Source organism: Neoarius graeffei, chromosome 25 (genome assembly GCF_027579695.1).
Source record: "Neoarius graeffei isolate fNeoGra1 chromosome 25, fNeoGra1.pri, whole genome shotgun sequence".
Taxonomy (NCBI): domain Eukaryota; kingdom Metazoa; phylum Chordata; class Actinopteri; order Siluriformes; family Ariidae; genus Neoarius; species Neoarius graeffei.
Genome location: NC_083593.1, coordinates 43,421,537 through 43,443,853, shown reverse-complemented (window position 1 = coordinate 43,443,853; position 22,317 = coordinate 43,421,537). Strand labels below are relative to the sequence as shown.

The window sequence follows — 22,317 nt, the reverse complement described above, 5'->3', positions numbered from 1 at the left end:
ATGCATGTACTGTAAAGACTCCTATACTGAAATCATACTCATATTTACGGTACCTGTGAACAATGGGAGATAGTTTACTAGCAGTTAACTAGCCATCTATCTATGGGCTAATGCGATCTACAGTCAAAAACAGTCGATAACTGAATTTACCATTCTGAAACATCAACACCTTCTGATTTTGATGAACAGATGTCTGATGAGTGAGTCTGAAGTTCACACATGCAGAGTCGCATTACTTCTCTTGCCTTTCTGGAACCAGACCATAGCTAAAAGCATGGCATAAACAGAATAGTGGGATTGCAGGAGAATACAGCAGCTGTACTTTCTTGCCATGAGAGCACATTATGTCTAATGTCAAACCATTTTACTGGTTTAAAATGGAACATCTTGGTTGACTTTGTGTTTAATACCATAAACAACTGGTAATCTTTCTGCTCAATGAATTACTAATGAAATGATCAACAGATTTGTCTCAGCATATCTTCAGAAGCACAAGCTTGTACTGAGTCACTACCTCGAGCTACACGGCTCAGTTGTCCGGAAAAATTACAGTGTTTCAGTTATATGTAATAGAGAACTCATTTAACTTGATATTCACCTTGACCTACCTTTTGGGAAGCACCTTTTCCATGTTGTGATTTATTATCCCAAAACACTGGTTAGTGTGGGCGGCACGGTGGTGTAGTGGTTAGCGCTGTCGCCTCACAGCAAGAAGGTCCTGGGTTCGAGCCCCGGGGCCGGCGAGGGCCTTTCTGTGCGGAGTTTGCATGTTCTCCCCGTGTCCGCGTGGGTTTCCTCCGGGTGCTCCGGTTTCCCCCACAGTCCAAAGACATGCAGGTTAGGTTAACTGGTGACTCTAAATTGACCGTAGGTGTGAATGTGAGTGTGAATGGTTGTCTGTGTCTATGTGTCAGCCCTGTGATGACCTGGCGACTTGTCCAGGGTGTACCCCGCCTTTTGCCCATAGTCAGCTGGGATAGGCTCCAGCTTGCCTGCGACCCTGTAGAAGGATAAAGCGGCTAGAGATAATGAGATGAGATGAGACTGGTTAGTGCCACAGTAATAGGCAGAGGGGAACTGTCAGGGCCTTCTAGGCCTTCAGAGAAGGCCCAAACATACCGTATCAGCATTTCAAATGTTATATTTAAATAGTTTCATCTAATTTGGCCTCATTTTCTATCAAATTTGCTTCAGAAATGAAAGGGTTACTGTCCTGAAAACATTAAAATCGAGTTATCCAATGAGATTTTTTGTTTGTTGTCTCTAGGCTGAGAAGAGTTTAGAGCTGGCTCACTCATTGGTTAGGACTTCATTGCCAGGACAGAAGGCCATGGCAGTATATGTTTATATAGGAAGTGACAGATGAATTAACCAATCAGTAGGAGCGACCAAAAATGTATCACTCTAGGCCTTCTCAAAGGCCAACGCGTGCTTTACTGTGAGTCAGTACGGCAGTGAAGTCACCTTCCAGCCAGTGTAGTGTTCATCAGTAGTGTTAGCAATTGCTAATAAAGTGGTCAAGCTAGTGCTGTCGAAAGCAAGTAGCACAGGCTAACGACCGAGAAACTAAGATTTCTGTTTCCAGACTCTTCTTCCATGCTCGCTCGCTACAGTATTTTTCAGTCATACTTTATTTCCCTGGTTACTTTTAAAATCAACATCGACAACTACACACAATGAAGCTACTTGGCAGCCTGCCGCTAATCCCTTACAAAATCCTTTGCCCTGTTGCTTTTTTGATGCGTCTAGTTAAGTTTTGGCTGAGCTGAAGTTCCAGCTCTAATAGTAATGCTTCACCACTGATACCACGCATTCATCTCATCTCATCTCATCTCATTATCTCTAGCCACTTTATCCTTCTACAGGGTCGCAGGCAAGCTGGAGCCTATCCCAGCTGACTATGGGCGAAAGGCAGGGTACACCCTGGACAAATCGCCAGGTCATCACAGGGCTGACACATAGACACAGACAACCATTCATACTCACATTCACACCTACGGTCAATTTAGAGTCACCAGTTAACCTAACCTGCATGTCTTTGGACTGTGGGGGAAACCGGAGCACCCGGAGGAAACCCACGCGGACACGGGGAGAACATGCAAACTCCACACAGAAAGGCCCTCGCCGGCCCCGGGGCTCGAACCCAGGACCTTCTTGCTGTGAGGCGACAGCGCTAACCACTACACCACCGTGCCGCCCCACCACGCATTCAAAGGGTAAGAAATGTATTACATATTTTGAATTAAGTATAGTGAAACAGAAAGTAAGGTTGATGAAGTGAGGAAGTAGCAGACATTTCCCACATTTAATTACCCCCCATCATTTTCTGGTTGTGAAATCCCTTAACAGACTCCGTACAGGGGTGGGACGGTACAAGTATAACATGAATAAATGGGGCTATACAGATACAAGAGACATTGACTGTGTTTGTGGAACAGCTGTATAAACTATGTCCCACCTACTAAGGTGCCAACTCCTAGATGACCAATGCTGCCTAGAAGATCTGATGGCAGCAAATGAAAAAGCTCTTCACTGTGCAAAAGCCTGGCTGAATCAATGACTGAGCAAAGACAATGGACACGAGAGAGAGAGAGGAGATTTTCTGGTTGACTTATCATAGGACTCCAATTTCTTGGAAACAACGCCAAGAAATTGGAACCAACTTGGAAACTCTTTGTGTAAAGGTTAATTTAAACCAGGTGGCACAGTGGTGTGGTGGTTAGCACTGTCACCTCACAGCAAGAAGGTTCTGGGTTTGAGCCCAGTGACTGACGGGGGCCTTTCTGAGTGGAATTTGCATGTTCTCCCTGTGTCTGTGTGAGTGTGAATGGTTGTTTGTCTCTGTGTCAGCAGAGCTGATGACCTGGCGACTTGTCCAGGGTGTACCCTGGCCTCTCGCCCATAGTCAGCTGGGATAGGCTCCAGCTTGCCCGCAACCCTGCACAGGATAAGTGGTTATGGATAATGGATGGATTAATTTAAACCAATTCAACTACAAAACACACATAAACAAAAGTGAACATTAACTATAAACACCAAAACAAACATAATTTCACAAACACCAGCAAAATTCATGACTCTTACTCTTCCTGTTAGGATCCTCATCCGCACAGGTTGTCTGTGGACGTCATCCCAGAGCTGAAGAATGCTGAGAACTACTGTCGGAATCCAGGAGGGGAGAGCGACCAGCCATGGTGCTACTCCACCAACCCCAGAATACGCTGGGAGTACTGCCTGGTGCCCAGATGTGCAGAAGGTACCATGGCAATATGTATTCTTCTTCTTAGGCCTTGTCACTACTAATGTGGATACATTTATATGAAAGTATTTCTTCATTCCCTTATTCATTTCCATTCATGTCCACTCTTAAAACGTCAAGAAAAAGTTTTTACGGTAGAAACCTGTTTTTTGCATCGTGTCATCTGAGATATTCAGAAAAGTTGACACCCAATGTCCTCTGATTGTCATGTGATCTCATCTCATCTCATTATCTCTAGCCGCTTTATCCTGTTCTACAGGGTCACAGGCAAGCTGGAGCCTATCCCAACTGACTACAGGCGAAAGGCGGGGTACACCCTGGACAAGTCACCAGGTCATCACAGGGCTGACACATAGACACAGACAACCATTCACACTCACATTCACACCTACGGTCAATTTAGAGTCACCAGTTAACCTAACCTGCATGTCTTTGGACTGTGGGGGAAACCGGAGCACCCGGAGGAAACCCACATGGACAACATGCAAACTCCGCACAGAAAGGCCCTCGCTGGCCACGGGGCTCGAACTCGGACCTTCTTGCTGTGAGGCGACAGCACTAACCACTACACCACCGTGCCGCCTCATGTGATCTCAAATCCAGCATATCCAAAATAAAGGACAAATTAATCTGACTGTCATTGTTAGGGTGATGTGTTTTGGCGACTCTTTTATAATTGAAATGTGCTGTATAGATTATGAACACAGGACTGTGGTGTCGAAACTTAAGTGCTTTTTATTCACTGTGTACAACTGATCTCTGCTTGATTAACACTGTTACTGAACATTCAGAAAGGATTGGAGGATTGGCTATCATCTTTGCATTAAAAACAAACATTTTGAAACAAATATAACTGTATAAGTAGGCCTGTTTTACAAATAAGAGTTGTACATGGGGTGGCATGGTGGTGTAGTGGTTAGCACTGCCGCCTCACAGCAAGAAGGTCCTGGGTTCAAGCCCAGTGGCTGACGAGGGCCTTTCTGTGTGGAGTTAGCACGTTATCTGTGTGGGTTTCCTCTGGGTGCTCTGGTTTCCCCACACAGTCCAAAGACATGCAGGTTAGATTAATTGGTGGCTCTAAATTGACTGTAGATGTGAGTGTGAACGGTTGTTAGTGTCTATGTGTTAGCCCTGTGATGACCTGGTGACTTGTCCAGGGTGTACCCTGCCTCTTGCTCATAGTCAGCTGGGATAGGCTCCAACTTGCCTGCGACCCTGCACAGGATAAGCGGCTACAGATGATGGATGGATGGAGCTGTACATGGTAGATTAGGGACAGTGTGCCACCAGGGGGCCCCATAAAATGCATGAATAAAAAAAATTATATATATATATATATATATATATATATATATATATATATATATAAAAAACACTTGATTTCATCAGGGTGGCCCATTCAGCACAGCTGGTATCCATAGGGCCCCTGCAAAACTACACTATTTTACAATTTCAAAAATACAATATAAAACTATACTAATTTACAATTTCAAGAATACGTTACAATAATCTTTAATAATCTCATTCATATAATTAATCTAAAAATGTAATTAAAATATCATTATGGTCTTAAAGGGGAAAAATGCAATGGAACTTGTAAAAAAGTTATATGAAACTAACAAAAATGTCATCATAATTATATAATATAAAAATAAGACTGAAAAATATGACTTAATGAGCCTTTTAAATTGATTTAGAAACGCAGATGATTTAATATTTGCTGGCAGTGAATTAAAAAGTATTGAACCTGAATATCTAAAAGTTTGGTTACCTAGCGTCAGCTTAGGTTTTGGTAAATGGTGATCTGATTTACATTGAGTGTTATAATTATGAATACTTGAGTTCCTGGTGAAATAATCGCTCAAATATTTAGGAACTAAATTATGAAGGCATTTAAATACTAGTAAGGGGCGGCACAGTGGTGTAGTGGTTAGCACTGTTGTCTCACAGCAAGAAGGTTCTGGGTTCGAGTGCAGCGGCCGATGGGAGCCTTTCTATGTGGAGTTTGCATGTTCTCCCCATGTCCACGTGGGTTTCCTCTGGGTGCTCCGGTTTCCCCCACAGTCCAAAGACATGCAGGTTAGGCTAACTGGTGGCTCTAAATTGACCGTAGGTGTGAATGTGAGTGTGAATGGTTGTTTGTCTCTGTGTGTCGGCCCTGCGATGATCTGGTGACTTGTCCAGGGTGTACCCCACCTCTCGCCCATAGTCAGCTGAGATAGGCTCCAGCTTGCCCGCGACCCTGCACAGAATAAGCCGCTATGGATAATGGATGGATGGAAATACTAGCAAACGCTTATGAATTTTTCTGTTTGTCTCTAAATCAGTCCAGTTTAAAACTTCAGCATCTTTAGAGGAGTCTCGTCTGGTGATAACGCAAACATCTCGATTTTGTATCCTCTGCAAGTTCATGCAACTTCCAAAGGATAAACTACCCCATGCACTGTCAGCATAGTTTAGAACTGGTTCAATTATACAATGGTAAACACATTTTGCAGCTTTGAAAGTGAGACAGTGGTGAACACGTGAGAGAAGACCCATGTGTTTAACGACTTTATTGTAGATAAAGTCAGAATGTTCCTTCCCTGTAAGATTTTCATCTAGCATAATGGCCAGATAGTTAAATTTTGTGACTCTTTCAATGGTCTTTCCTTTGAGTTGGAGAATGACAAATATACAAACGTGAAAAAAAAAAACCCCAATGTCCAGCTACATGACATGACAAATAGGTAATTTGTGAATTAGTCAAAACACGTGTTCATTTTTTCTTTCCTCCTTTTGTAGGATAAAATATGTCATAATAATCTAGCTATTTTTTTAAATACACAATTATTTATTATTATTATTTATTATTATTATTATTATTATTATTTCTCAGTAGTTACCAATGTGAGATTGTCGCCGGCTCCAAAACTGGCCCCTTCAAACCCCATGCCTGCTGTGTCTACCGGCTACTACATGAGCGTTATCATATTCATCATGGCTGGATTTGCAGGTGTAGCCTTCTTCACTATCATCCTGCTCATGTGTCTCAAGAGAAGAAGGAGGTGGAAACGTCGAAAAAGGTTTGTGAACATGTCACATTTTATGGATATTGGTAGGTTCAGCAACACCGATGTACCATAGCTTCAATCATGTCCGGTTCACAATGCTCCTGAGACTGGAAAAAAAAAAGATGTGTTTGGAACAATTGAGGCATAAATTCCAAGAAAATCTTTAATTTTTTTGTGTACAAGTTTAACTTCCTTGATCTTTATCTTAAAAACTGCCCTGGACACAGGATGTCATGCATTGGCTTCAGATATAATCTGGAAAAACAACAACAACAATAAGGGGGGGGGGGGGGGTTGTGGTATAGTGGTTAGCACTGTTATCTTGCAGCAAGAATGTTCTATTTTCTAACCTTGTGGCTGACTGGGGCCTTTCTGTATGGAGTCTGCATGTTCTCCCAGTGCCTGTGTGGGTTTCCTCCAACAGTCCAAAGACATGTGGATTAGGGCAACTGGCTACTCTAAATTGCCCGTAGGTGTGAGTGTGAATGGTTGTTTGTTTCTGTGTTAGACCCAAGATAGATTGGTGATCTGCCCAGGGTGTACTCCGTGTCTCGCTCAAAGTCAGCTGGGATCGGCTCCAGCTTCCCCCATGACCCTGACAGATAAGCGGTATAGATAATGGATGGATGGATGGATGGATGGATAATAATAATAATAATAAGAAGAAGAAGAAGAAGAAGAATCAATGTTGCTGCATTTTTGTTTGTTTATAGTGACACATAGTGAAGTTCATATCCAAGGTCCCATTACAATTTATGAAAAAGAGACACAAAATAGTGATCAGCCAATCAAACACTGAAATTTGTCTCCTTATGTGAAGTCAGTGTGCAGGATTTTTCTTGCCCCTCTGTGTGTGATGTTCTGGATTCTCAGCAGGGCCATGGAGGCACCGACTCTCACCGCTCTTCCTTCTGAGCTGCTCTTGGACAGACTGCACCCAAACCCCATGTACCAGCGCCTTCCTCTGCTGCTCAACTCCAAGCTGCTGACGCTTGAGTACCCGCGTAACAACATTGAATACGTGCGTGACATTGGAGAAGGAGCCTTCGGACGAGTGTTTCAGGCAAGGTGAGAAGGAAAGCTGTGCCAAGCTACAGCCAAAAAAAAAAGGTCTGTTGATCCAGACTAGAGGAAGGATTATGTGTCAAGCCCTTCACTGTGATGAGTTTTAAGCATAATCAACAGCCCAGATTGTAGACCTTGGGTGTGAAGTGTAAAAGTAAAATATTATCAAATAGTTTAAAGATGAATTCATATATGATCGTGTTAATTATATATATATATATATATATATATATATATATATATATACACACACACACACACACACACACAGTGGTGCTTGAAAGTTTGTGAACCCTTTAAAATTTTCTATATTTCTGCATAAATATGACCTAAAACATCATCAGATTTTCACACAAGTCCTAAAAGAAGATAAAGAGAACCCAGCTAAACAAATGAGACAAAAAATATTATACTTGGTCTTTTATTTATTGAGGAAAATGATCCAATATTACATATCTGTGAGTGGCAAAAGTATGTGAACCTCTACGATTAGCAGTTAATTTGAAGGTGAAATTAGAGTCAGGTGTTTTCAATCAATGGGATGACAATCAGGTGTGAGTGGGCACCCTGTTTTATTTAAAGAACAGGGATCTATCAAAGTCTGATCTTCACAACACATGTTTGTGGAAGTGCGTCATGGCACAAACAAAGGAGATTTCTGAGGACCTCAGAAAAAGCGTTGTTGATGCTCATCAGGCTGGAAAAGGTTACAAAACCATCTCTAAAGAGTTTGGACTCCACCAATCCACAGTCAGACAGATTGTGCACAAATGGAGGAAATTCAAGACCATTGTTACCCTCCCCAGGAGTGGTCGACCAACAAAGATCACTCCAAGAGCAAGGCATGTAATAGTCGGCGAGGTCAAAAAGGACCCCAGGGTAACTTCTAAGCAACTGAAGGCCTCTCTCACATTGGCTAATGTTCATGTTCAGGAGTCCACCATCAGGAGAACACTGAACAACAATGGTGTGCATGGCAGGGTTGCAAGGAGAAAGACACTGCTCTCCAAAAAGAACATTGCTGCTCATCTGCAGTTTGCTAAAGATCACGTGAACAAGCCAGAAGGCTATTGGAAAAATGTTTTGTGGACGGATGAGACCAAAATAGAACTTTTTGGTTTAAATGAGAAGCGTTATGTTTGGAGAAAGGAAAGCACTGGATTCCAGCATAAGAACCTTATCCCATCATTGAAACATGTTGGTGGTAGTATCGTGGTTTGGGCCTGTTTTGCTGCATCCAGGCCAGGACGGCTTGCCATCATTGATGGAACAATGAATTCTGAATTATACCAGCAAATTCTAAAGGAAAATGTCAGAACGTCTGTCCATGAACTGAATCTCAAGAGAAGGTGGGTCATGCAGCAAGACAATGACCCTAAGCACATAAGTTGTTCTACCAAAGAATGGTTAAAGAAGAATAAAGTTAATGTTTTGGAATGGGCAAGTCAAGGTCCTGATCTTAATCCAATGGAAATATTGTGGAAGGACCTGAAGCGAGCAGTTCATGTGAGGAAACCCACCAACATCCCAGAGTTGAAGCTGTTCTGTACGGAGGAATGGGCTAAAATTCCTCCAAGCTGGTGTGCAGGACTGATCAACAGTTACCGGAAACATTTAGTTGCAGTTATTGCTGAACAAGGGGGTCACACCAGATACTGAAAGCAAAGGTTCACATACTTTTTGCCACTCACAGATATGTAATATTGGATCATTTTCCTCAATAAATAAATGACCAACGATAATATTTTTGTCTCATTTGTTTAACTGGGTTCTCTTTATCTACTTTTAGGACTTGTGTGAAAATCCGATGATGTTTTAGGTCATATTTATGCAGAAATATAGAAAATTCTAAAGGGTTCACAAACTTTCAAGCACCACTATATATATATATATATATATATATATATATATATATATATATATATATATATATATATATAAATAAATGATATAACATGGTGGCATGAAGATATGTAGTTCATCTTCGAGTGGTGAACATACTGTATTTCACGAGTGAGTGAAGCTCATTTTGACAACGCGCATCAAGTCAGCAGGAAAACATTGGAAATGACGTGACGGGTGAAGATATCGGAAGATAGGTTACTCGGGCCCGGGATGCATTTCATATGAAAAACACGAGTGGCGTATTTCCTAGTAAAACTGTTGTGTCTCTATATATATATATATATATATATATATATATATATATATATATATATGTATGTTGTAATGAGTATGTGTATGCTGAGTATGTGTGTGTGCTCATTGTATGTCATGCTGGATAAGAGCATCTGCTAAATGCCTGTAATGTAATGTAATATATATACTTTAAGAAATCATAGTGCGAAAAAAGATATAGGGTTTATAGAATAATGTATAATTTGAATAATTCTTTATAATTCCAAAATAACAATTGTTTCCTTTTTTCTTGACAAAGCTCAGCCTTATTTATCTGCCTAGCCTGATAAATAACCTTTCATGTCAAAAGTCGTCCTGTGTGAAAATGACACATGTACCCACACACCGTACATCAACTGTTGTTTGCATAATCTGCTGCCATGTAACCTGCCTGCAATAGGAAGGCATGCAGTGGGTTCGTGTAGACTCCTGGGAACGGCAGTGTGGGGTGTCAAACTCACGTAGCTCACTCCTGAAATAGATACAGCACCGAGGCTATCATCAGGCATCATATGGGCACTGATGTGAAACTTCTCTGCAGACTTTAACATGCCAGTAGGCACTGCTTAGCGCACTATTTATAGAGGCTCTGCTAGTATTTACCTTCTCCAGGAACATTCGGGAGACTGGAGCACAGGAAGTACAGTTTTAATGGCATGCTAAGTCCGCGCCTGAATGGCTGCCATTATGACCCAGCAGTCGAGAAATAGGGCTTCTGTATTTCTCTCTTACTCTGATTTAAGACCAAACTTTCTCCATCATGGTTTAAGTCTGGATATGGTCATGTGTAATTGGTTTAGGTCGAACACACTGTCAAACTATGAGACTAAAAGTGCCTGCTGTTTATCATGGAAGTGAAGCTGTGTTTAGCATTACAGTCCAGATTGTGTATGCTAACCTTCAGTGAAGGTCTGGGTGTAGTCTAAGCTAAATGTTTTGGGTTGAAAAGTGTGTTTTAGCTCAGGTACTTGCCCTACATAGTAATTCAGCTTTGTTTTGATAAGGACTCTTGATGGTGATAAAGGGGTTATGGGCAAAACATCTCTATTCATGACTTCTCATCTCTGTGGTACTTTGCTAGGTGGGGAAAAAAACACATCACATACATGATCCACTTCTAGCATTTTTCTACTCTTCTACTGCCATATTACAGCTGATTTAGCAACCATTTTCTCTACTTGGTGTGGCCTATTTAGTAGCTCATCTGCATGCAAATAGACAGCACTTTAAAAAAAAATCTATTTTACAAAATGTTATAGGGCGGCACGGTGGTGTAGTGGTTAGCGCTGTCGCCTCACAGCAAGAAGGTCCTGGGTTCAAGCCCCGGGGCCGGCGAGGGCCTTTCTGTGCGGAGTTTGCATGTTCTCCCCGTGTCCGCGTGGGTTTCCTCCGGGTGCTCCGGTTTCCCCCACAGTCCAAAGACATGCAGGTTAGGTTAACTGGTGACTCTAAATTGACCGTAGGTGTGAATGTGAGTGTGAATGGTTGTCTGTGTCTCAGCCCTGTGATGACCTGGCGACTTGTCCAGGGTGTACCCCGCCTTTCGCCCGTAGTCAGCTGGGATAGGCTCCAGCTTGCCTGCGACCCTGTAGAAGGATAAAGCGGCTACAGATAATGAGATGAGATGACAAAATGTTATAAATGCTAATAAATCCTTGTTTCTGGCTTGTCTTTATGACAGCCAGTGTTGTGCATGAACGCGTTCAAAAGAACGCGTTCACTGAACACGCTCGTTTTTCCATGAACTTTGAACTGAACGCAACAACTTTGTAATGAAAGAACTTGAACGTGAATTCGTTCAAAGTATGCGACATGAACGACAAACATGAAGATGAACGAAACATGAAACCTGATGAATCGAGTGGCACGTCTACTTGCAAGATATTTTACGTTCTACTACTTCACTGTCAGTCTGATGTTGTTGTCACTCACTGCCCTGAGGTGCCGCGTGTGTGCAATGCATCATGGATAACGTAGTGTGAAGCCGGAGATAGTGGATGGCTCTATGATTTGGCTCCATACTATGTTACCCATGATGCAGCAGAGCAGAGTAGGCGTAACCCAGCGTTCCCTAGCTACAGGCAGCAGACAGCGCGCACACCACAGCCGGCGCACACTCACAGCAACATGGCCAGGGAAAGTTCAAGTAGCGGCACGGAGAACACAGATGAGTACAATGCCAAATAATTTTAGAAATTTGATTGTTGTGTGCATACACAGATGTGTACTGAAGAATGAGGCTATCTGAAGTTTTCCTGTTTTGTATTTTGAGAAATAAAAAGCCCTTGAGCATGCATCCCTCTGTCTGATCAATATGGTTGATATGGTCAATGCTGTTGATATGGATCTTAAAATAGCACTTCTTCAGTGTATATACATATTGGCAGTCATCTTTTTAGAAACACACACATTTATGAGGAAGTCTAGTTGTCGTTTATTAGAAGTTACTGTTAGTTGAAACTGAAAGCATTTGTTTGAAGTCACGTGTAACGTTTTGGTAGCAGTGGTTGAGTCAGTGAAGAAATCAAAATATTTTGTCCTTTTTTCCATATATAGTATGTACAATAACTTCCATTTTGTGTGATAGAATAGAAATCTCTCATCTCATTATCTCTAGCCGCTTTATCCTTCTACAGGGTCGCAGGCAAGCTGGAGCCTATCCCAGCTGACTACAGGCGAAAGGCGGGGTACACCCTGGACAAGTCGCCAGGTCGTGATAGAATATAATATCTATAATATGTGAGTAGTTTTGAGCTAGAATGTAGCATATGATTTTAGTCTTTATTTTCATATCCCACCTAAAAGTAAAATGAACTGAACTTTGAACTAGTTCAGAATTAAAACTGTGAACTATGAACGTGAACAGTTCACTTTTAACATGTTTGAACTGAACTTGAACTAGTTCAAAAAAAAGTGTGAACTTGCACAACACTGATGACAGCAAATAGGCAGATTTGGGGATTTTTGCTTAAAGTTTTGTTATTATTTGGAAACCAAAGCATCATTTGTCTGAACACCATTCTTCTAAAGGTTGATGGCAGTAGGTATTTTAGTGACGTACAACATACCCAGAGGTTCCGTGACTTGCTCAAGGGCACTTCAGCCATTCCTGCTGATCCAGGGAACTGAACCAGTGACTTTCTGATCCCAAAGTTGCTTTTCTAACCATTACAGTACCTTTGGAACCAAAAGGTCACTGGGTCAATTCCCTGGACCAGCAGGAATGGCTGAAGTGCCCTTAAGCAAGGCACCTCACCTCTGGGTATGCTGTATGTTGCTAAGATACCTACTGCCATCTGGCCACAACATAGATGTGAGTAGGGAGTCAAACTCTCATGGTTACCAGAGGACTGGCCCTGCACTGTAACCCTAGCTATGTAATAGGTGAGAGGGCGACGGCTATAGAAACAGAGATCGGCACCGCCCTGAAGGGTCTGCTTAGTACTGGGACGGGAGACTGCCTGGGAAGATTAGATCCTAGACTGTATCATACATTGTATAAAATAACACATTATCCAGTACATTTCACAATTGGCTGATGCTTAATAAAAGCAACTTGTAATTGATGTAGGGTACAAGTGAGCTGAAGATGAAGGAGTGGCATGGTGGTGTAGTGGTTAGCACGGTTGCCTCACAGCAAGAAGGTTCTGGGTTCAAGCCCAGCAGCCAATGGGGGACTTTCTGTGTGGAGTTTGCATGTTCTCCCCGTGTCTGCATGGGTTTCCTCCAGGTGCTCCGGTTTCCGCCACAGTCCAAAGACATGCAGGTTAGGCTAAGTGGTGAATTTGGTGGCCTTAAATTGACCATGAGTGTGAATGGTTGTTTGTCTCTATGTGTCAGCCCTGTGATGATCTGGTGACTTGTCCAGGGTGTACCCCACCTCTTGCCCATAGTCAGCTGGGATAGGCTCCAGCTTGCCCACGACCCTGCACAGGATAAACAGTTACAGATAATGGATGGATGAAGACGAAGGGTCTTGCTCAAAACCCCAAACATAGCAGTTTAACAGTGCTGGGATTTGATCTGCAACTCAAGATGAAAACAGCCTGTCCACACAAAGGTTAATAACAAAACTTTGTTTGCGATGGTGCAAAACATTAGCAGAATTGGCTGTTTTGAGCATCATGAGGACACGTCTGTCTGACCAACTGTGTGGTGATTGTTCTGCAGGGCTCCTGGGCTGTTACCACATGAAGTCTTCACCATGGTGGCTGTAAAGATGCTAAAGGAAGAGGCCTCAGCTGACATGCAGAATGACTTCCAGAGAGAGGCAGCTCTCATGGCAGAGTTTGATCACCCCAATATTGTCCGGCTACTGGGTATGTGTGCTAACTCTGTGATTATCAATACAACACAAATGAACTATATTATTCTAACAAGACTGATGAAGTTTGTCAGAATGATTATAAATCATGTTTGACTCATAGTGAACTTCTCTTACTTGCCATGATTTATTTGTTAAAGTACACTTTAACTATGATCTTGGATGTAGATTTTGGCTTTCTTCGGCATGCAGTTGCCTAAGCGGTATTTGTTTAACATGACCTTGTGTTGTTATCATGCCCTTCCCTCAAGGAAATGACAATAGAAAAATAGACTGATGTGTTCATTTTGGTGCTGGCCTCAACCCCTGCTGCGGAGCAAGATCTCTAAAATCTGTTGGAACAATGTTCCATGCACCGTAGCAATAGCATGAGAGTATCAAAGATACTTTTGTTCCAGAGTGTAAATTCAGAACTAGTTAATTTTTTCATATTGTTTTTCCTTTAGGTGTGTGTGCTGTAGGGAAGCCCATGTGTCTGATGTTTGAGTACATGGCACATGGAGATCTAAACGAATATCTGCGGCGACGTTCTCCAGTCCAGCAGCGCACTCTGAGCCAGGGAAGTCTGACGTGGCCTAGTTCCCAATCCTCTGAACCTGATCCATGTCCACTCAGCTGCCTGGATCAGCTTTCAGTGTCCAAGCAAGTAGCGGCAGGCATGGCGTACCTATCTGAGCGCAAATTTGTGCACCGGGACTTAGCCACACGGAACTGCCTTGTAGGTGAGGAGCTGGTGGTGAAGATTGCAGACTTTGGCCTGTCGCGGAACATCTATGCAGCTGACTACTACAAGGCAAGTGAGAATGATGCCATTCCAATCCGCTGGATGCCACCTGAGTCTATCTTCTATAACCGTTACACCACTGAGTCAGATGTCTGGGCCTATGGAGTGGTGCTCTGGGAGATATTTTCCCATGGTATGCAGCCCTACTATGGCATGGCACATGAGGAGGTGATATACTATGTCAGGGATGGCCATGTGTTGCTCTGTCCAGAACAGTGTCCACTGGAGCTTTATAACCTGATGCGTTTGTGCTGGAGCAACCACCCGAGCGACCGACCCAGCTTTGCTAGCATTCACCGCATTCTGGAGAGGATGCATAACCAAATGCTTGAACTAGCATGAACTAATGAGGCAATCTGTGGATCTACAGTAAAGAAAGCTCAGAAACAATCATAACCATTGAAGAACAAGGTATCCTTGGACTTTAGCCCATCTAAGGTTGACTGTTTTGGTACTGATGGGATGTAAATTCTACTCAACAGACAAGTGAATTCAGCCATGTATATAAACAGATAAAAAGGCATAAATCTGAAAAGTCTATACTGAGGAGACAGCAGGGGCCAAATGCCTGAGTCCACTACCATTAACTGTTATGAAAAATAAATACCATTTTATTAAATATTTCTCAGTTACCTGTTTTAAATGGTGGCACAGTAGGTAGTGTTGCCACCTCACAGGTCCAAGACCCCCCAAATGATCCTGAGATGTGTGGAGTTTTAGACCTCTCTACATTTTGAGGTTTCCTCCCAATTCTAAAGAACCAGTAGGTGGATTGGCTACACTAAATTACCCCAAGGTATGAATGCTTGTGTGAATGTGTGTTCATGATGTCCTGCAATGGACTGGCATTCCGTCCATGATGTATATTCTTGCCTTATGCCCAGGGCTCCCTGGGATACGCTCCAGATTCACCATGACCAGGATAAAGCTGTTACTGAACAGGAATGAATCAATGAATGGATGAATGAATGACCTCTAACTCTGTCAAAGAAATAGAATGGGGAAAACTGTTTTAATGTAAAATAAGTGGAAAAAATATCCATAAATATTGACTGGTTGATAACATAATAGTACCATGAAAGCGTCATGGAGAAATACTTGCACAAACTACTACAACGAAAATAAGAAGTTATATTACTGTAATTAGATTAGTTGTTTGGTTTTGATTTGAACATGGTTCAACCAATTTAAAGGATAAGATTAATTTAAAATCTTTCCTCTTTGTAAAATGACTTTTAGAGCATTTACAGAATATATTAATTGTGGGCATGGCCTTAACCCTACCTGTTCCGGGGTGCCATATCATGTCTGACCCTCCGTTCTGACACAAACTTCCAACGAAGCTAGGATGTGCAAAGAGAAGAATTTCGCTGTACTTTAATGAACGGTTAAAGTTTTCTTCTAATGACATTAGGTCAAATCTTGCAAGCTAAGCTGGTTAACCTTTTTCTTAAATTTAAATCAAGTGTCTAAATGTCTGAACAAATTTCATTTGTGCTCTCCATGCGCCCCTCTCTTGGTGTTAAGTGTATACTATTCTTCATATGTTTTGAAAGAGGATTGAAATCGTTATCTTTTGCTGTATGAAAATGTATCTTTGAGCTTTGTTTATGAAGTATATACAACTACAGTACTGTACAAAAGACTTAGGCAAATGCAAACAAATGTTAGAAGTCAAAGACGCCTTCAAAAATAATGAAATTAAATCTTTCTGCATAAAAAAAAACTCCAAACAAACAGAATCAACATTTGCTATGACAATCCTTTGCTTTATGGTGGTGTAGTGGTTAGCACTATTGCCTCACAGCAAGAAGGTTCTGGGTTCAAGTCCAGTAGCTGACGGGGGCCTTTCTGTGTGGAGTTTGCATGTTCTCCCCGTGTCTGCATGGGTTTCCCCCACAGTCCAAAGACATGCAGGTTAGGCTAATTGGTTGCTCCAAATTGACCGTAGCTGTGAGTGTGAATGGTTGTTTGTCTCTATGTGTCAGCCCTGTGATGACCTGGTGACTTGTCCAGGGTGTACCCCGCCTCTCGCCCATAGTCAGCTGGGATAGGATCCAGTTTGCCTGCAACCCTGCACAGGATAAGTGGCTACAGATGGATCCTTTGCTTTAAAAATAAATAAATAAATAAATAAATAACAGTTATTCCACAAAATTGAGTCATACATGAGCAGATAGCTGACGAGGCATATAGCACTGAGTTGGCTGTAAATCATGTATGACGAGATTGAGTGGAATAACTGTTTTATTCTATCCGCATTCACTGGATTTTGAGAAGCAGAGCATTTTTACTTTTTGCAAATTTGATAAATAAAAACTTTAGATAAAACGTCCGACAAAGTAATTTCCACTTAGAATGTAAACAAACCGGCGAAAAGACAGTAGCAATTTATGAAAAATGCTATCATAATAATTCTTGACAAATAAAAAAAGATATGTTCTTACCATCAAATACTTTCATTCCATATTTTGTTGCTTTTTTTTTGGGGGGGAGGGGTTGTTTTTGAGTAGAGTTTTTATTCCGTCCTCGGTTGGTTCAGCAACACACGCCACCATTTTCTTCTTTTGTGTTTTTTTGGTGGTTGGTAAACCAATTTAAAGGTGCATTACTGCCACCGACTGGGCTGGAGTGTGGAACAAGAGATACTGGGGGGGGGGGGACTTGAAAACAAAGTGATATATTTGACTTGATACGCTCCGCAATTTTGTTTTTCTCTACTCATGGTATATGAGCTGATAGCCTAGTAGTAGAGTAGCCAATCAGAGCGTGCGATTGCTTATCTCCAGTGAATGTGGATAGAATAAACTAGAATATTGAATTGGATACCTTAAACTTTTGTATTTCTGTGTTTCTACTCAGTAGCAGAAGTGATGCCTGAGACCTGGTCAGTGTTGCCAGATATTGCTAACGTTTTCCACTCCAAAATATGTTCAAAACCAGCCAAAAAGCACCTAAACCCGCCCAATCTGGCAACACTGGCCCTGGTGTGTGTAATATATAATATTCTAAAGTACATTTTGTGCAGTGTTTATAAAGAGATTGACAGGTAAAGTTTTACTCGGCATCTTGGTGAATCTGCCATGATTCTTTGACATGCAAAACTCACCAGTCTTCAAGATTATTTTTGTCTGAAAAGTGGTTTTATTGTTAATATTTTGCTTATGGGTTTCCTAGACTTTTGCACAGTGCTGTATACAGTATGTATTAAGCTGACAATTTTCTTCATTTTTTTTCTGTTAAATCATGATATAAAACAGTCCACTTGGTAGTGGACTCAGATTCTTGGACTCCACTGTAGGTCATTGTGATACCATTGGAATTTGTACAGGAAGTGGTGCAATACGAGCGTCTGGACGTTGTACTTGTCAACTAGTTAAGCAACTAGTGATAGCTCAAACATGTGTCTGAGGAGTGAGTGATATTTTGACTGAACATTGCCCCTTTTACATTTTTGATATTGTTCTTGGTTTTTTTTGTGCATTTTGACATTACTGAGTTATACATGCAGTATTTATTGATTCTATGTATAAAGTAAAGGTATAAAAGGTTAAGCGGAGCACACAGAATGTTTGATGCTGCAAAATTGCTTGAATAGAGTAGTGTATTCCAAAATAGCACATTATCACTTTACTAATGTTTGTGTTTTTCCAACTAACAGACTAGATACACTGATACACCGTCAGTTTTGCTAGGTACCCCCATCCAGTAACTTGTTACACCTCCTTTGGTTTTACAGACAAAAACCCAGCATGGATTCACTTGAATACAGGATGCTTTGTGTAGAAATTGATACCATGTGGAAAGGATTGCATTCAATGCAAATAGGATGGCTGTCTAGTCAGACGGCTGTACAGGCTTTCCATTTCATCTCAAAGACTCTCGACTGTGCAGGCCAATAACACAATAAAATTGCCATGTTCTTGGAATCATTCATTGACAATATGTGCCTTATGTCATGGTGCACTATTATGCTGGAAATTTCCATCCAAGTGTTCAGTGATCTAGATCAGCATTGATGTTTAGCTCATGCATTTTAGACATTGTTCGATGAGGATTAGAGGCCTATATAATGTATGTGCCAGGAAAACATTCCCCACACCATCTCTCTGCCATGACTTGCCTGCTCTGTTATTATAACATCAGATGGCTCCAGTGAATTCTCACTTCATCAGGATTGATCATCATCCAAACGAAACTTGGATTCATCCAACCAGGCAACTTTTTTTTTTCACACTCTTCAACAGTCCAGGTTTGACGCTTCTGTTCTCATTCTGTTCTGTTCTCTTGTTCTGCCTTGACAGCACTCAGCTCCATCATGTTTTTTGGCTGTTGTAGACCATCTGAGACCAGAAAGCCGAGTAAGTCGTGCCTTGTAAGATGGCATTCTGTACAGCAGTGTTGAATTTGGATGGGATTTGTCAGGTTGTGGCTCTGTTTGAACAATTCCCAACATTCTCCTCTGAAAAATCAGATCCAAAAGAGGTTTCATCTACAGTTCTCACCTCTCGTGTGCATGAAAAGCTGAGAGTCAACTGTTGCGCCAATCACATTGTTTATACCACGCATTGCAGTCACATGACATATGACTTGGAATGGTATGGAATGGACAAATTGTGTGAAGGGGTGACCTGGATCACCTAGCAACATTATTACAAATAATATTATTTTACTTTCAATAATATGTTAATCTCTTTACATGTCAAAGCTGTATAAACCCAACATTTTGGTATGAAAGAAAAGCTGAATTAAAAGAAGTGAAATACAAATTCTGTGTATAATGCATATTTGTACACAAATATTTATATAGTTTTGATTCATCAGGCTGATTTATCCCACATCATGTTCAGTAACATTTTATTTAGCAGTTAGTTAATTAGTTCATCACCATAAAAAAACAATGTATGTATAATAACCCACATTCTCATAAAAATATGATACTCAAATGACTAAAATGTACCTTTCCTTGATACTAAGGTGGTACCATCAGTGGTACATGGTAATAGTAAAGTGCCTTTACCATTAATAAGTATCTTTCAGGGCGGCATGGTGGTGTAGTGGTTAGCACTGTCGCCTCACAGCAAGAAGGTTCTGCGTTCGAGCCCAGTGGCCAATGGGAGCCTTTCTGTGTGGAGTTTGCATGTTCTCCCCGTGTCCGCGTGGGTTTCCTCCGGGTGCTCCGGTTTCCCCCACAGTCCAAAGACATGCAGGTTAGGTTAATTGGTGGCTCTAAATTGACCGTAGGTGTGAATGTGAGTGTGAACGGTTGTTTGTCTCTATGTGTCAGCCCTGTGATGATCTGATGACTTGTCCAGGGTGTACCCTGCCTTTCGCCCATAGTCAGCTGGGATAGGCTCCAGCTTGTCCGTGACCCTGCACAGGATAAATGGTTAGATAATGGATGGATGGATGTATCTTTCACCTGGAAATGTGGATATATATGTGCTTTAAAATGATTTAAGGTACATAAATAGATAGTTGGGTGGCATGGTGGTGCAGTGCCTCATAGCAAGCAGGTCCTGGGTTTGAATTTCCTTATGCCTGTGTGGATTTCCTCCAGGTGTTCCAGTTTCCTCCCACAGTCCAAAGACATGTGGATTAGGTTAAGTTCAAGTCAACTTTATTGTCAATAATGCCATATGTGCAGGACGTACAGAGAATTGAAATTGCGTTTCCCTCTTATCCGCAGTGCAAACAGCAATAAACATCTCATCTCATCTCATTATCTCTAGCCACTTTATCCTTCCACAGGGTCGCAGGCAAGCTGGAGCCTATCCCAGCTGACTACGGGCGAAAGGCGGGGTACACCCTGGACAAGTCGCCAGGTCATCACAGGGCTGACACATAGACACAGACAACCATTCACACTCACATTCACACCTACGGTCAATTTAGAGTCACCAGTTAACCTAACCTGCATGTCTTTGGACTGTGGGGGAAACCGGAGCACCCGTAGGAAACCCACGCAGACACGGGGAGAACATGCAAACTCCACACAGAAAGGCCCTTGCCGGCCATGGGGCTCGAACCCAGACCTTCTTGCTGTGAGGCAATAGCGCTAACCACTACACCACCGTGCTGCCGCAATAAACATGAAATATAAAATATAGGTACAAGATATAAATTATAAAAAGGAAAAAAGGGGGGGTTATTACACACACAAGCTAAAGCTATCTAAGAAAAGACAAGACAGTGGCAATCCAGAAAGTGCAAATGTGGCAGTGTGAACAGAATTAACGGTATAAATTTAAATGTGACGAATGACAATATAAACAGAATGAACAATGTAAATGGGAACAGCAGTCTGACAGTATAATAATTATCAGTATAAATTTAAATATAAATAAATAAATGGCAGTATGAGCAGAATTTTCAGTGTAAGTATAAATATGGCAGATATGACAGTATAAACAGTGTAGCAGTGAAGTCTATCAAAGATTAAAGATGTATAAAGTGTAAACAGTGTTGTAAACAGTTTTTATATAGTGCAATTAACAAAAAAGAGGCAGTATGAGCAGATTTTTCAGTGTAAGTATAAATATGGCAGATATGTAAAGTGTAAACAGTGTTCTAAACAGTTTCTATATAGTGCAATTAACTTAAAAAAAACAACCCCGTGTAGACAGTATTGTAAACCGTTTTTACATAGTGCAATTGAATTTCGTTACAGTTCGTTAAAGTGGCTGGTAACATTTGGTTTGTGTATTAAGGGAAGGGGGTACTGGCCTGGGAGGGAGTTCAGCATCCTGACGGCTTGGTGGATGAAGCTTTCTCAGTCTGCTGGTTCTCGCCTGGAGGCTTCTCATTCTTCTCCCAGAAGGCGGGAGGCTGAAGAAGTGGTGGTTGGGATGGGTGGAGTCGCCCGCAATGCTGAGTGCTCTGCAGGCCAGGCGTGTGTTGTAAATATCCTGAAGGGAGGGTAGGGGGACATCGATGATCTTCTCAGCTGCTCTCACTATGCGCTGTAGAGTCTCCGGGCAGGATGCAGTACAGCCACCGTACCACACAGTGATGCAGCTGGTCAGGATGCTCTCGATGGTTCCACGGTAGAAGGTCTGCATGATGGGGCTGGTGCTCTAGCTCTTTTCAGTCTGCGGAGGAAGTAGAGGCGCTGCTGAGCTTTCCTGGCCAGCGATGCGGTGTTGCTGCTCCAGGAGAGATCCTCGGTAAGGTACACACCCAGGAACTTGGTGCTGCTCACTCTCTCCACAGCGGCACCATTGATGGTCAGTGGAGGATGCTGGGTGAAGGCTCTCCAGAAGTCGACAACCATCTCCTTCGTCTTCTCCACATTAAGAGAGAGATTGTTGTCTCTGCACCATGCGGCCAGTTGGCTCACCTCTTTCCTGTAGTATGACTCATCATTGCTGTTAATGAGTCCCACCACAGTCGTGTCATCCGCAAACTTGGTCTTCCGGTCAGGAAGTCCAGCAACCAGTTGCAGAGGGAGGTGTTTAGTCCTAGACAGTCCAGTTTCTGTATCAGCTGCTGGGGGATGATTGTGTTAAATGCTGAACTAAAGTCTAAGAACAGCATCCGCATGTAAGAGTCCTTAATGTCCAGGTGAGTGAGAGCTGAGTGGGGAGCGGTGGAGATTGCATCGTCAGTGGACCGATTGGCCCGATATGCGAATTGGTACGGGTCCATGGAGGGA

The 22,317-nt window shown here is 42.1% G+C and overlaps 1 protein-coding gene across 2 annotated transcripts in view; it reads left to right on the top strand.

Annotated features, from left to right (window-relative positions):
* Nucleotides 1-16,343, top strand: part of musk (muscle, skeletal, receptor tyrosine kinase) — a 59,396-nt gene extending 43,053 nt beyond the window's left edge. The window contains exons 13-17 of one of the 2 annotated variants that reach the window (XM_060908245.1): nt 3,097-3,256; nt 6,138-6,324; nt 7,189-7,380; nt 13,726-13,874; nt 14,326-16,343. In XM_060908245.1, coding sequence (XP_060764228.1) covers nt 3,097-3,256; nt 6,138-6,324; nt 7,189-7,380; nt 13,726-13,874; nt 14,326-15,005 — 1,368 coding nt within the window. In that variant the 3' untranslated portion in view covers nt 15,006-16,343. The remainder of the gene's footprint in view (nt 1-3,096; nt 3,257-6,137; nt 6,325-7,188; nt 7,381-13,725; nt 13,875-14,325) is intronic. The other variant, XM_060908244.1, reaches the window with a different exon arrangement.
* Nucleotides 16,344-22,317: the final 5,974 nt, after the last annotated feature.